Source organism: Megachile rotundata, chromosome 1 (genome assembly GCF_050947335.1).
Source record: "Megachile rotundata isolate GNS110a chromosome 1, iyMegRotu1, whole genome shotgun sequence".
NCBI lineage: Eukaryota > Metazoa > Arthropoda > Insecta > Hymenoptera > Megachilidae > Megachile > Megachile rotundata.
Genome location: NC_134983.1, coordinates 8,009,805 through 8,026,319, shown reverse-complemented (window position 1 = coordinate 8,026,319; position 16,515 = coordinate 8,009,805). Strand labels below are relative to the sequence as shown.

At 30.2% G+C, this 16,515-nt stretch overlaps 2 protein-coding genes across 7 annotated transcripts; one reads left to right on the top strand and one right to left on the bottom strand.

Moving 5' to 3' along the window:
- The first annotated feature begins 3,593 nt into the window (after positions 1 to 3,593).
- Acn (apoptotic chromatin condensation inducer acinus) lies at positions 3,594 to 10,171 on the top strand. 3 transcript variants are annotated; one of them, XM_003700736.3, is made up of 9 exons: positions 3,594 to 3,749; positions 4,801 to 6,100; positions 6,176 to 6,263; positions 6,374 to 6,490; positions 6,666 to 6,870; positions 6,974 to 7,182; positions 7,343 to 7,567; positions 7,725 to 7,985; positions 8,587 to 10,171. In XM_003700736.3, the coding sequence occupies exons 2-9, from the start codon at positions 4,803 to 4,805 to the stop codon at positions 8,707 to 8,709; spliced, it is 2,526 nt and encodes an 841-aa protein (XP_003700784.2). In that variant the 5' UTR covers positions 3,594 to 3,749; positions 4,801 to 4,802; the 3' UTR covers positions 8,710 to 10,171. The 3 variants fall into 3 exon arrangements, with proteins under 3 accessions (XP_003700784.2, XP_076392758.1, XP_076392766.1); XM_076536643.1 differs by having other exon boundaries at positions 7,725 to 8,016; XM_076536651.1 differs by lacking the exon at positions 8,587 to 10,171 and adding an exon at positions 8,388 to 8,522.
- A 1,577-nt stretch (positions 10,172 to 11,748) lies between these two features.
- On the bottom strand, positions 11,749 to 16,478 carry TM9SF2 (transmembrane 9 superfamily protein member 2). 4 transcript variants are annotated; one of them, XM_012279280.2, is made up of 16 exons: positions 16,367 to 16,478; positions 15,901 to 16,137; positions 15,260 to 15,327; positions 15,074 to 15,167; positions 14,668 to 14,803; positions 14,457 to 14,578; positions 14,210 to 14,333; positions 13,978 to 14,132; positions 13,737 to 13,913; positions 13,361 to 13,517; positions 13,100 to 13,277; positions 12,750 to 12,909; positions 12,461 to 12,612; positions 12,176 to 12,287; positions 11,947 to 12,118; positions 11,749 to 11,869 (listed from the first exon to the last, which is right to left on the bottom strand). In XM_012279280.2, the coding sequence occupies exons 2-16, from the start codon at positions 16,096 to 16,098 to the stop codon at positions 11,802 to 11,804; spliced, it is 2,073 nt and encodes a 690-aa protein (XP_012134670.1). In that variant the 5' UTR covers positions 16,099 to 16,137; positions 16,367 to 16,478; the 3' UTR covers positions 11,749 to 11,801. The 4 variants fall into 4 exon arrangements, with proteins under 4 accessions (XP_012134670.1, XP_003700641.2, XP_012134671.1 ...); XM_003700593.3 differs by having other exon boundaries at positions 15,901 to 16,424; XM_012279281.2 differs by having other exon boundaries at positions 13,361 to 13,505; positions 15,901 to 16,424.
- Positions 16,479 to 16,515: the final 37 nt, after the last annotated feature.

Below are 16,515 nucleotides of genomic sequence, written 5' to 3'. Positions count from 1 at the left end.
CACGCGACTCGATCATTTCATGCTTCTGCTTACGTAAAAGATGCATTTCAATAATAGCGTACACTCAAGGTTTATTGTTTTGAGCAAATCGTGATAACAACCAACCTTGATAACCAGCTAATTTGTACAATATCTTTTATCGTTTCGATGATGCCTTCTACGAACACACCATTCTAAGAAAGTAGAAAGCGATTGTGTACGTAATTTTTATTAGTATTTCGTACAAACGTTATTGTGAGTTCTCGCGAAACTCTGGGATTAATGCTCGCGGTTTTGTTATCAATACCTCATCCTGTTTGGTAGAAATAAGTTTCATTTTTATCACGGTACAGGAAAGTGTCATTTCAAAGATGCATTTTCGTTAAAAATTGAAATAATTCGAGTAATAAAATATTTAATTTAATTTGTTCCGCGGATATGTTGCGCGGGAAAATAGCGGCTGCAAACTGCACTAACTCGTACTTATACGGTAGTTAATTTTTTGTGTTGATAAAGAACGATAATATTATCAAAGCGTGATCTCCTCATCTTAATAAAACTTCTTTTTCAAGCGATTGAATGAAAACTTATTTCTTACATTATAAACTTGTGACGATAAAAATCATCAAGTATCAATTATAAATTTTTCAGCTCAGTTAATAATTTAGTTTTATAAAAAAAAATTCTGAGAAAACGTAATTTGGAGTGTATCAGATAAGATCAAAATCGCATCGCAATTAGAAAAGTCTTCGCCTGAATATAAGTCAAGTAGATAAGATAATTTTATTTAGTGTAACGTTCGTATCTAAAGACAGGTAATATTGTACAAATCACTTGAACTTTCATTTTACATTTCAAGTTGCAATTCGTTTAGTTACAATTATAACATAATTTTATTGTACAAATTCTTTTACATTTTTATATAGTAATTGCAAATTTGTGTATAATATCGCGATTAAAGGAATAACACATAATAAAATGACAGTAACAAAATGAATGTCTTGTTACTCACCGCTAATTGCAAAGTTTTAGTTAAACAGAACGACCGATTAGGGTAACAATATAGATTTTCACTTTTAGATGTATATAAAACAATGGTTATTATTTTTCAGGTACGATTTTATTCACTGGAACTTATTGAAATTCTCTTAGATACCGACGGACGTAACGGGAAACCTGCGTGGACACAGTTCGCGCGACGACTGCTTGACGACTACGAAACGCCGCCGACGCGTTTTAAACATTCACCGATACATCATTTCCACACAGAAGTTACAAGGAGAGCTTTCCGAATGGCCCAATCAAGCCTTAATGAACTTTTGCATACTGATGAATCATGTTACCACAAGTTTCTTTATATACGATTTAGGACACAATAGCTTAAACATTTACTATTAAAATTGCAATACAAGCTTTATGTATAATAGCAAGAATAGTCTTCCTTAGGAAAATTAGCGATGTAGGGGAAGGGAGCCTTGCTACTTGTTTTAATACAATTGTTGTGGTATATGACATCAGTATTCGTCAAATGAATGATAAAAGAATTTTAATATCTTACATATTATTGTCTTACAAAGTTACTCATGAAGCAATTTAATTTTCAGTTAACTATTTGAATTAAAGAAATTCATAATAGTTCATTGGTGAAGTGGTAGTTTTGCTACATAAGACATGTTACAATAAAAATTTCAGTACAAATTTAATAATTTGACAACTAACAAACTTTTCAACTTAGAAATTGTTTAATTTACAAGTTCAATCTTTGAAACCAAATGCAAGTGGTGGGGTCTCCCCTCCATACACTTTTTCTTAATCAAAGGAAGCCTTGAATAATCGCTTTAAATGGTACTCATTACAGTTCCAAAATTTCTAAAATATAAATCTGCGTAAAAATATACTTCAATTTTTACTATTATAATGATACAAAACAGACATAATTAAGATACGCCGAAATAATTTTTAGACGCTATAACGAAAGTTTAAAAGAATTTTGAAGCATTATAGTGTAAATGATCAGACACTTACGATTTACGGTGCACATAAATTAAAATTCTAAATTACACGCGCTCTGTGTTCAGAATAATATTTAGTTTCACATTCATATATGGTATTCGATTGATGACGTAGGTAGTTTAATTAATAACTGCACGACGGAACGTTATCCGATTGTTTGACAAGTTTGGTACAATACCGTGATTTACATTTTTTCTATAGTATTAGGAATAGTCTGTGTTTTAAACATTAATATTATTATATATTTTGTATACATACTGTATAAGTTATTATATGTAATATAATATACAGATGTATCTATACGTATATAATTCAATGTTAAATTCTTTAATTATATAATTGATATTAATCCTCTATTGTTGAGATGTTTATTTTTCCAATATCTTTCCATTCTACATAAATACATTCTGTTTATAATACAATGAACCATTTTACTCTGTTATATCTATATATTACAAAAATATGTAATAGAGATAAATCAGTAAGAAATACTATGAGAGATGTTGTATAATTATTTATGAATCCTATGTACGTTCGAAAATTATAAAATTTTTATATATTTCCATGTGTAAAAATTTTTAAAATATCGCGCACAACGCTAATCGATAATAGAATGCGCATGCGCGATTAGACAAGGACGCAGAACAGTTTGTGGCGTTTTTTTTTTCTATTCTTACAAATAATCATATTCAGGACCATAGAATAACTGCAGCGTGAACGTCTGTGTAATGAAATAAAGAAAGCAAGATCAAGATTCAAAAGAAATGGAAGATATGTAGTGAACATATTCTTCTTCTTCCTATTGCCCTCTCTGTCCGTATATACAGTGTATATTCATAGGAGGTATAATGCATTACAATATGTTGTAAGACCACAGGTAAGAAGACTAAGATAGATTACCGCATATCTTCTATCTTTTTCGTGCCGGCTCCCCTCATACAGTTCACACTTAAATGAAAACAGAGCTCAATGAATAAACAAACTTTAGATCTTGTTTTTATAGAACGTTGTTTACTTGAAAAAACAATTTTATATACGTTATATGTAATTTCATAGAACTGCATATAGGGTTATAGATCTGTCCAAATTGCGCAAAGTAAAGTTAAAACTCAAAGGATAGAAATATATGGTTAGGCGTACTCTCTCTCTCTCTCATACACTCCAAAGAAAGGGGATAACGCCAAATGAAACAGGACGTATTGACTGAATAATGTAATTGAAAATGATATTCCTATTGTTTTCTGAATAAAACAAATTTGTTTTAATAGTTCCTAATTTTGTAAACATTTTTTGCTGCACATTTAACCTCATGGTTTAATTAAATATTCAAATATTTTTCTTAAAACGATATTGATTAATTCTATCCTGTGAACTTGAAGTATCGTTTTTTCATGTATATAATATACTAAAATTGTGGGTGCTTTATCTTAGCGTTTTATTTGTGTTCTTATCTTGCCCTTGCCAATTACCGTATTAGAAAGAGATACCATACCTATTACTATCATCCTTTCTTTTCAAACTTGGCTTCAACTTTTCTTACGGAACACACAGTCTACGTGTATAACTTTATAATCTGGGTCTACCTATCTGGTACGATGTAAGATGTTCGTGTTCAATGGAGTACGGTGGTCCGATTGACTGTTAGAAGCGTCATTGAAAACGTCGTTTTGATAAAATTATTTATGTGTTAATAAAGTTTCCAGAAGACGCAGTTTACTTGATAATCTTGTAGCGAACATACAAAACACATTTATTAAGTAAGTAACTTTATGGAGTTAAATATATCGTGAAACGCCCGCGCGTTTCTTGGGTAACCACAAATCACACTTGGATACGCTTTGCATAGTTCTTAGTAAATATTTATCCAAAGTAATAATCTGAATCAATTATTTTCAGTCAGTTATTGCTTAATGTTATTAATTATTCGGTATACGTAGAAAAACTTCAATATACGTGTTTAAAGTAGTTGTTATGTATTCGTGTTACTACTCAGTAATTAGTCAAACAATTGGAATGATCGTTAAAACAATATAGAGCATACAGATAGGTATGCTATTTTAATCTTTTACTTTTTTCTAACTAATGCGGTATTATTTGGCCTATTATTTTCTTAAATATTTGTTCCACTTTAGATCTGTAATATGTTATACACATTGTATATATTAAAATTATTAAATACGATTATCAAAATTTTTATAAATTATAATTCAAAGTCATGATTTGTATATATGTTTTGAAATATGAATTTCATTTTATCATTTATATTTTCATGTTTTTGTTTGTCATAGCATTGTATGCATAATATAGACATAAGTAATATATAAAGAATCTTTTAAGTATAATAAGTACATTGATGTTATTATAAGAAACTGGCATACATAAAACAGGAACAAGTTTCATATGAAAATAGTTAAAAAATTAAGATAGTAAAATAAAACAGACAACTAAGGTATATGTTGTATTCTATTTATTTTAAGCTCAAATACCAAAAGTGTTTATATATTCTTTATTCTATTTAGAGTATTATAAGAGTATTGCGTGAGTTGAATGTGGTTTATGTTATACATTAAATAATATATTATTGAATTAGAGATCGTTTAAATAAAATGTTAAAATAATTGAAGAAATATGATATACTATTAAAGAATCTACAGCCTTAACTTTTCAATATAATCAAAAATTTGATGTTAGAAAAACAGATATATTTAAATAATAAGGATTGTTTAAAATTGAAATAAAATTGTATATTTTTCTACTGAGAACTCATGACTTTACTCACTTATATTTAAATAATCTCTTATGTTTTAGATATGAGACGTAAAAGTGAAAGGAACAAAGCAAAAATGGGAACCCCAGAAAAGGAAGCTGAAAAGCCGGTGAAAAAGTCAACACGTAGACGTGCAAAACGGACACCTTCAGTGTCGCCAGAAAAAGATAATGACAAAGTATCAAAAAGCGTTGGTAGCAAGGAAACAGAAAAGAAGTCAGTACAACCTCAAAAAAAAGAATTAGAACCGATAGAAGAACATAACGAACAAATTTTAACTACTGAGGTGGATAGTAAGACCAAGGTGCAAGAAAATGAAGAGGATAATACTGATGGATCAGTTTGGAAAGTGTCAAGAGCCGATGCATCACCTGGAGAGATACAGAAGCTGAAGTTATGTAGACAACTCAATCTGTCAGAAGGATCATCTGATACTTCTTTAAGCAGGAAAAAATCGAACAAGTGGCAGGAAAGTGGTGAGGGAGTTGCAGAGGAGGCTGACTCGGCAGACAAGCAACTGGCTTCTTGTACAAGAATGCTCAGCAGCGATGAACAGCCGAACGATCCCTCCTCTTCATACCCAGGTCAGGACTCCAACGAAGAGGTAAGTGATAGCAAGGAGATCCTGCCTGAAACCACTTCAGCCAACTTGTCTGACGATAAACCAAACATAGATCAACAAGGTGAATCAAATGAGGCAAATATCTCCAACGAAAACGCTGATAGTGAACCCATTAAGTTGAGTAGCACAACCATGTTGGCTCCTAACACAAATGATGATCGCTCATCCAAGGAGATAATTGTTACACCAATGGAAGAAAAGTCTGTGGAAGATGTCAGTGAAAAGTCAGCAGAAGCATTTAATAAAGAAACTAGCATTGAAAATGTTAAAAGAGAGACAAGCAGTGATGACGATGATGAAAAAACAAAAGCACGTGAAATCAATTCGTCATCCGAATCGAACGACGAAGTTCATACTAAAAGTAATAGAACCAGCGGCAGAATACAAAGTGCCAGTCGCAGGAAACGTATAACCAAATATAGAGATTCGTCCAATTCTGATACTAATTCAGATTCGGAGGATGAACCTCCTATTAAGAGAGATCTTGAAATTGATACTTATATGCAAGAAGAAAAGATAAGTACAGAGGATTCACATGAACAAAAAGATCATTCTGAGTCACCAAAAGCAAGAAATAATTTGTTAAATAATGCAAACATGGAAATAGAACATAATGAAGGAAATAAACAAAAATTGGATAGTTTAAATGATAATTCTGTATCAGCTACAGCACAATCCATAACTTATAAGCCTGTAAAAGTGAATTTGAAGAGATCATTGTAAGCAAAAATTAATAATTCCGTAATAAATTGATAGATTATTCATTTGTTATAATTTTATAAATTTTGTTTTAGCTCCTTAAGAATGTTAACAGAGAAGAATGACGTGAAAAGAGATGATAATGATGGAAATATAAATAATGAAACCACTATTTCGAACAAGGTTTGTTACGCTTTTATACAATTATTAGTGAATGATTAATAATAAACGGTAAGATATAAAAATCATATAGATAAACGTTTTGTAAAATAAAAGTAATTTATATTTTACAGGAAAATCATGATAATATTGAACAAGATTCAAAATGTGTTCCAAGGAAACGTCGGTGGGGCACTGCATTATCTACCGATACCGCACCATCATTTTCAATTTCCACGGATTCACTTAAAGTAATTCAATCCTAACTTGCAAAATTTATTCCGTATAAAAAAACATGTCCTTTTCTTTCTTGATTATAAAATTTTATAATTACAAATACGTCGACATTTTTCGTTGCATAATTTAACAATTTCCTGCATTTGATTTTTCGGTATATAATATTGATACATTATATTTATATTTTAGGCATTGGTGCCAGGTGCGAGACCGTTATCGATAAACGAAGTTCGCCTCTCAAAAGATGATGATGAGGACAGAGATCGATATCGGGTCACTGAAAAATGGCATAATTCTAATGAAGGAGCAAATGATAATAAATCCGGTGACGAAGCTCTCGTACAAAAGAATGGTGGAACAAAGAAAGGCGACACAAAGACAGATAATCATATAGGTACATAAATGTGTAATCATAGTATTATTTTTTATTAAGGTGATTGTATCACATACGATGTTTGTATTGACATATTTTATATGTGTTTTTGAATCGTTTATAGCAACTAGGCGTAAAATATCAATTGTCAAAGAAACGCCACATGTGAAATCTCCAAGTCCGCCTGCCACAAAGCCGACGAATATTCTGTTGATTAAAAATTTGGTTCGCCCTTTTACTTTAAATCAAATTAAAGAGCTCCTTTCACGTACTGGCACAATCGTCGAAAATGGATTTTGGATGGATAGAATTAAATCAAAATGTTTTGTAGAGGTATGTATATACTTCACATTTTCAAATTTCTATATATTTAAAATTTTTTAATTTTTAAATGTAAAATTAAAAATTTCTAAATTTGAAAATTTGAGAATCTTTAAAGATATAACTCCATACCGACATTATAGTAATTATAATTTCAATAAAATTGTTTTAGTATTCTAATGAGGACCAGGCATTTGAAACGAGACAAGCGTTACATGGTATATCCTGGCCTGTTTCAAATCCGAAGAGGCTACATGTTGAGTATGCAACCAAAGATGATATGGAATTGGCGCGAGAATTATCAAAAGATCAGTCGATTCCAAGAAAAACTGAGCCGCTTGTACCATCCGATTCGTGGCAACAGGATTGGAACCGTGAGGAAAGAACAAATACAAAGGTACAAATTTCAATCATATTTTGTGATACATATTTGAGAATATGAAGAACGACATGATGGAATTATAAAATGAAATATATAGGTAAATAGAGCACAAGTAGTTAAATTTAAAAATTGATTAAAACAATATATTGAAGAAAGGATTATAAAATAACAGGTGATGGTAGTCCGAGAATGGGATCTGGGTAAAGAAGATGGTCAGCAACACATGAAGGAGAAGGAACGTGAAAAGAAGGATCACGATAAGAAGAGGCGACAGAGGAGTCGAAGTCCTGCGGTGGAGGCTCATCTTCCAGCTCCAGCTCGTAAATTTAAAAAAAAAGAAGACGAACCACCACCGGCTAAACTTTTAGACGATCTCTTTAGAAAGACAAAGGCAACACCGTGCATATATTGGTTACCGCTTACAAACGAACAGGTACATCGTGCATACAGGATAATTCATTCGAGTATGTTACTTACGTTGTAAATTGGTCATTATATTAAAATGACTGAAAACAAGTTGTATGGTGTAAAGGGACCGCACACAATATAATTTCCACAGTTGAAAGGAATGTTGAATGCCGAATAAAAAATTATTATAATATGTACGTCAAAAAACTATGAATAACTATGTATAAAAAATTATGAATTTTTTTACTCATACACTCTTGTAAGTGTTTATTCAATGTTCAATATTCTTCACAACTGCAAGGTAAAATAGTCCATTACAATTAAAAACACGTAAGGTAACTTTTATATTTCGATACAGTAACAAAATGACAATAAACTAATTATTACATTATGTGTCCACCTTGATAAAATACAAATTTTGTTTCAGTCATTTTCTGATATAACAAACAAACAAAGTTTATAGAACAGTGACGCATTTAAGTGAGTTATTCTGTGTAATAAATGTAGGAATCAATTGCTTACTATTGTTTACAAACATAGTTTAGGTTAAGTTTTATTTCGTATTTATTATGCATTATCATTGATTCACTTAAGCCATCACATCTAAAAGTTTATTATATTTGTAGATAGTCGTGAAAGAAGAAATGAGAAGACAACATATGGCAGAACATGCCCGCAGATTAGAAGAAATGAGACGCGCCGAAAGAAACAACAGGGACGGTCGTCGCCGTCGGAGCCCGAGAAAATAATTCTCTAATCTACCATTGTCGATAAACATACCTTCTCCTTTGATACAAAAATTCCAACTTTGACCAATTTCATTTCTAAAAGTGGTTCTAAATCACTTATAGACAAACGGGATATTTGTCCCCTTTTCAGTCAATCAATTTATTGAATATGTTCTGAAGCATTAGTTTCTCTTTTATTCGATGCAATGCAAATTCTTTTATAATTAGAGTTTTACTGTTTCGGGTTAGAGTTTGTATTTTTTTTCTTTTTAATTTAACAAAGTAATGTTATTTTGTAAAGGAACGGACATCTTCATACCTTTTTTTTATTTCAATTTCGTACAAACATTTTTCAAATTTTTTTTCCTTTGACTAATTTGATTCATTCCGTTAGTTTGACGAAACATAAAAATTGCTTGCATGACCTTGCACCTATCAATCCCTTCTCTCCTAAGTTTCAGCATTAAACCGTACTTCTTACAGGTCGACATTGACTATTCAACAGAGCAGCGTAACTATAGAACGAACACGATAGTGTTTGCATCGTCTAGGAGACAAGCATCACGTTCTACGATACATCCTCTTAGCGCGGTATTACTAAACGCGCCTTGGGAATTGGAGAATAATCGTGCGAAAAAGTGTACGGATAGAGAAAACCATGAAATGAACTTAGTATTTCGTAATCGTTGAAAATACTGTTTGTCTTTTTACGAAAAGAAAAAAGAAAGATCAAAGTTGGGTTAACAAAACAGCAACAAACACCGCCCAGATGACGAGACTGTGGTTTATTGACTGGCATGAAGTCATCCTAAGTGTTGTGGGGAGAACTTTTGTTCCCTCTGAATTACTTTGTTTCCTTCGTCGGTAGAAAAGTAGCCAGGCTTCCTTGAGTTTGACATGTACTACCACGACTCGGTAGTAGTGTGTAAAGTTTTGGTGTTTCTTTCACGTGATGCATATTTGCACAGTCAGAAACACATGTTTGTACATAAAAAAATAATTCAATATTCCGTGATTACATGTAAAATTATTAATAAATGTAATACAGTATAGGATTACATACGATTATATACATCTGCCGCTTACTTTACACGATATTACTCCGTATTTAGTATAAAATTTGTTGTCCATCGTAAAATTGAGAAGTTTTCACGAGAAAATACATGCTTCGAAATGAAAAAGAAATTGATTTGTTAAGTTTATTTTGTCATTATAATATTAAATGACAAAATGAAAAATGAAACTGTTTGAACGAACAAAGTTATGTAATAGATAAGTCAAGAACACATGTCCCATCAAAATCAGAAGAAAACTGTTTACGTAAACTTACTCAATCTTTATTTGTATTTAATGCTAACGTTGTAATTGCTGCAATTTACAAAAATCGTGAATTACAGGATGTGTGCATGTCAGCTATTAATTAAAATATTTCACAGTCACAAATACTATCAATAGAAGGAATAAAAGTAAAGAAAAATCATAATTCGTAGTTATTTTCAAGAAATAACTTTTTGAATAACTAACAGAAACACAATGATTCAACGATGCTTATTGTTTAATATCTTTTCTTTCATTATTGCAGGAAAAAATATACTTCCATTTTTTTCTTTTAAAACCGATACAGTATTTCAGATGATCCTTTGCGATTCATCATATTTTCTTTATTAAAAAAAAATGGATTTATAAAGTACTTTTAAACATACTTCTTATAATACTATTATAAATACTTATGATTGCAATTCTATTATGATACAAACAGCGATACATAAATTTCGTAATACATTTAACTTAATAAATAAATGTAGACGATAGATCGCAAAGGATTTAATGTTACGAAAATGGTAAAAAATTTGTGTATACGTTACAATTGATTATTTTTATAATCCAGGAAATTCGTAAAATATTTGGCAATTTGAATACAATACAAAAGGTATTCTAGTATTTACATCGCAAATTGCAATTTTTTATTACAAACTTATCGTAAAAGATGCTTACGAATTATATATATATATTACATCTGGATTACGTCGTTCATTTGTAACATGTATACACGTATCCTTACAGTTTACTATCATTACGAAAAGAATGCATACCAAGGAATCGTTAACAGTAACTATGTCAATTCATTCTTACATTAACGAATCACAAGCTTAATTCATAGTTTCCAGGTAACAAAAATTAAATGGCCTAATTTGAGATCTCTTTACGTATGTATTGCAAAAAACATAAATAATTTAATGGCTTTGTTTAATTTTCTCTTATTATCAAAGCTAATGTTTTTTTATACCGATTCATCATAATATAATGCAACTTATCAAGTGTCAGTTATGATTTTAGAGAAAGTCAAACAGTTAACTTTACAGAACCATTGATTTGTTATATCTTATAGCAATTTGTTTAAACAACAAGTAGTACGTGATATATTAAATGTGTTATAACAATTGAGTTGTATGAAAGAGAAAAAGGAAAAAGGAAAAGATGGAGGCTCAAATGTATTTTGTTTAGGACTTGCTTAGTGAGCTCATAAGTTACCTAGCAGGTCTGTTCCTCCAACACAAGGACAATTGGGGTTAGATGAAAGTATGTATACTTGGATAAATAAGCACTTGCGAGAAAGTTGGTATTACATTTTGGCGGTGAATAGGGGAGGAATCATCATATAACTCCCTTCATCAATGGTATCTCGATAAATCATCCCGCGTTTTTTCATGATATATTTTTAAGCATTTGTGCGACCATAGATCGGAGGTCCATTATTCGAGTCACGAAATAAGCACTCCAGAAAAGGAGTTACGGATGCTAGAATAATTGAATACATTGTGAATATGTTGGTCTCCTGCTGCATGTTTTTTCTGAAGTTTATAGCAGCTGTTATAATATACCAAACACTGACACAATACGTAAGCAACCACTACGATGTAACAGTATATCAGCATTCGATATATTACATTAAAATTATTGCTCTTCTTGAGACAAAAATAGCATCAAAAGAACCAGATATTCCTATATTAATTTTCTCACAAAATTAAGATTTATATCAACTCTTCTTTGTCCGCGTCATTTAATTTTATACCATGTTCATTTTATTTTGATGATGATCATTTGTTTACACATTAGTCAACTTTTACGACACTATAAATTTTCCGCACAAACCAAAAACAGGCAAAGAAACCAATTGATCCTGTTTAACAAACGAAACATACTGTAATATTCTAAGCATTTCATATAGGAAGTTTATTAAAAAGATAAAAATTTTACCTGTTAAAAGGAAAAATAGATAAACCATGATGCACGTGTAACCGAAATAAAGAAACGTAGATGTAGCATCTTCTATGTCCAATTTAGTCATGAAAAAGTGTATGCAGTAAATCAGTAAGTAAAAGGCGGTAAAGCCGGATGTAAGGAAACTGCGCCACCACCAATGATAATCCTGAAAAGAAACTTAAATACATTGTTTGAAACTAATGTTTTTTTTTTAATAATTTACCTCTGCACAAAGGTGAAAATAGCAAAGTAAAATCGTCGTTTCCGAACATGTAATGACAAGTATGAGAAATACTAGGAATAGGAATCCAAACATATAGTATACTTGGCTTGACCTGAAAAAATATCCAAATTAAAACAGTATTTTAAATTCTAACGAATGAAAGTTTAAGTGATTTCAGTTTTTCAGCTCTTGAAACTTAGATCCACTGAAACGGCAATAGCATAAATTTAATTTTATATTTTTATTTTCAGTTTTACTTTTTAAACTTCTTGTTATAATACATACCACAAAGAATTAAGTATAAAGAAGAGTTGTATAAATATACATCCAAAAGGTAAAACTCCACCCATTATTACACCAGGTATTGGTTGAGTATAAAAACTCTGTTCTGGTATTTGTCTAGGAATTTGATTAGTTCTTACAGGATGTTCTAAAGGCTGAAAGGAGATTTATTTCCTTTTAACAATTAAATATCGTTTCAACGTATAAATAGAAATAATATTTATATATATTTTCATGATTTCTGTTTTTCTTTGGGTAATTTCTGTTTTCAAAGAAAAAAATTTTAACTTACCCTTTTCCTGAATCCAATATAGGCTCCAACAAATGTTAAGGGGAAAGATACTCCAAACCAAAGTGCTAGAAGAGCGATAAGAGTGCTAAATGGTACTGCGGCTGAACTTCCATTTGCCCAGAATATTAAATTCATTATGAAAAATAAACTGAATACAATTCTGTAAAACACAAATATTTTGATTAATATCAAATTATATTACAAATAATGCAATAAATCATTCAAAACCAACTAAATGCCCACTGTTTTTTTTTAAGTTTTGTAACAATATTATATTCTTAAATATGTGTAATAAACGAAAGTACAATTTTAATTATTTAATATGTTACATGATCAGTAAATTATGTTACCCTGGACTTAACATGGATGTTAATAGTACATTTGACTTCCATTTTTCACCGCCAAAACTTTTATATATTCTAGCAGACACATAGCCAGCAGTAACTCCGAGACAAACGTATAAAACCATAGCACAGGTCATTAAAGCTCCTCTATTAGCAGGAGACAAAAATCCCAAGCACGCAAATGCTGTAAAACATATGAAAAATATATGTATATAACTTTCTGCACTGACAAGTTTGTTAAAGTCAAAGGTCAGATTAAGAATTTACCAAGTGTAACGAGTGTCATGCAGAAAACTTGTACTCCAGATCCAAGTAAAACCGAAAGTAACATTCCTTTACGAGGAGGTCGAAATACATCACCATGAACCAATTTCCAGCCAAACTCTTCCTGTGCGTCTTCTCCTGATTCTATCTGGAAGCAAGCCTGCGTTATTGCAACACAGACACGATTTTATGACATAAAACTTACCAATAGAATAATTTTTCTTTCAAATTAATAAATTAAAATTATATAAAAAACTGTTTAACTGATGTTCAAGTAAAATGCCATAATCAAATATGAAACTATAAATACTTTACTTACTAGTAAAATATAAAATTAGAATTATAATTGATATTTGAAAACAATATTCTTGTAATATACCTGATTGTATCGTGCAATATCTTTGTGCAATGTTCGCAGCATTATCATAGCCACCATTCCAGAAAGAAACAAAACAATTATTAATGAATTAAGAATACTGAACCATTGAATATTTGTATGTGGCATTGATTCTAAGATATAATCCCATCTTGATGACCATTTAACTTTATTAGTTTCCTAAAATTAAAAACATGAATCATTTTTATATAAAAAATTAATAAAGTGTTATGTAAAAACTTACCATAAATGTTACAGAATATGTATATTTAACAGTTAATTCTTTTCCATTAGGAAGTGGATCATGTGGTATTTCTAATGGTATTTTACTGTCACAATTGAGGGTTTTACCATGATCAATTTTACTGTGATCAATGCTACGAGGAACTACTTTAACAGCTATTAAAAGTACAAGTATAAAATTTAATAAAATGAAATATTAAGAATATGTACGATACGAACTTTGCAATTCTTACCGATTATACGACCACCATTTTCTTTAAATGCAGATCCCCATTCCTCATTAGCACCACTATGATATGTAATTGTAAGATCTACGTGATTAAATAGGTAATAAGTTTTTGCTTTGTTATATGCACCCTATTAAAAAAAAAGTTCATTAATTTATTTAGTAATTGTACATTTTATAGAATCAAAAGGCAAATAAATTATTTAGTAATATTTTCTTTGTTGTCTCAACTAAAGATAATAATTAATATTTACACTGATGCTACAACTGTCCTGTTGGGATCTTGATTCTCGAGAATAACAGCCCATAGGAAAACCAGTACTACAATATTGTTGTTCATCTTCTAACTGGTAACACCATGTGACTGGCATATTATCTACAAAAAGATTAAAATAACAGTTTTAATCATAATAGTCATAACTTGTACCTTCTATATTTTAATATATTTTATTATTAAAATATTACCAACTATCCAATGATGCTGATAATTAAGTGCCATTCCTTTTCTCAAAAATTCCAATTTCTTCTCAGCATCTTCATCTCCTCCTTTATATTTTTTTTCACATGCCAAATCACATTTGACATCTTTCATGAACTCTAACTAAAAATTTACATATGTCCATGTGATACCTCATTAAATGTAAATATATTGCTTTTATATTTAATTTTTATAACTACAATTGTTCTATTTTATTAAATTATATTAAGTAATTTTCCAAGAAAGGCAAACAGAATATTAAAAGAAACATTAAAATTTGTTATTCAAAATTGTTTTCTTTTTCAACTGATTTTACATAATAAATAAAATTTACAAAATAATATTAAAAACATATTAAATTTAAATATATATATTTGTTACTGCTTATTGTACCTTGTAACAAGAAGGCCTTATACGTTCCCCAAAAACAACTTGTCCTAAATTCTCTACAGGGCTTTGACTTTCATCAGAGCGGCAGAAATCAAAACTAAGCAAAAAAGTGTTTAAAACATTAATTACAAATTTTAAAAATTAGACAATAGTATACAAATATTTGTATATAAATTACATAAAACTTACTGATGATATTCATATGGTATTACATACTTCTCTGTGTTCAAACGATTTACATATAATTTAATTTCAGACTGAAACATATAAAAAATAATAAATAAAATGAACTGTATATCAAACTATATAATATTTAAATTACAGTAATAAATATCATCTATAATTACAAATGTTGATTACATCTTTGTAAAGTTTTAATGTAATACAATGTTGACGCTGTATTAGTACAATAATAATTTTGGAATACTGTATTTATTGTAAACATTCGCATGCTTGTCATAAACAAAATGTCAACTCAAATGATAATTACATGTAAGTGATTAGTACATTTAATGTAGAGTAAATATAGTAATATGACATGAGCATTATATAAATATTTATAGTGATATTAATGGTAATGTTTGCAGAGTAAATTTTTTTTATTATGAGTCATATGTTACAAAAAGCCACGTCGGAATATTTGCGGCGACTAAACACTAAGTATAAAAAAGAAAAAAATAATAGAGAATACAACTATATTTTATGAGTATTGGAAACATCAAATCGGCAGACATTGGTATTTATAAATGAAATTGATGGTGAGGTGAAGGAAAGTAACAGTATTATAACTAAAATTCACAAACTAGATAAGAACAATTTTCAATACGCACTTTACACGTTTCTGAAGTTTCTCCATGCTTACAGTAATTCACGGGAGCCAGTCCCGGCAAGTAAAAGGCTGATGTACCATGAATTGCACATATCATAAATAATTGCCATAGTAAAATTAATTTCGCCATTGTATAGTAGTCTCTCGTAAATTGTCGTGAAATATCCCTCAGAAATTGTTGCGTCGTCATCCCCACCATTTCCTAAAGCTGCTCAGCCGGAGTTCAACTCCGGCTTATCTATTGTCCACAATTTATTACTAATAAACAAACTAACAATTACCGAAATAAAAAAATGTAAATTTTTATATTTCCTGTTGAATCGTTGGATGTTCTATGACGAAAATGATATCAAACATAACTACGTTATAACGATATTTAATTAAGTGGTACACTTGTGTAATTCTGACACATTTGCAGGTGAACACGGTAAAATTAAATAACACCAGTCAATTCTTAAAGCAGCTACCTCTGAAATACTGTGTTATCGTCCACGTTCTGAAACTATTTGTTTAACACAGGTGTACATGTCAAAAACTGTGAAAAACAGATACTGTACTAGGTACTATCATGACATACGATAGACATAGATCGGAAACCTTTTTACAAAACTCTTTT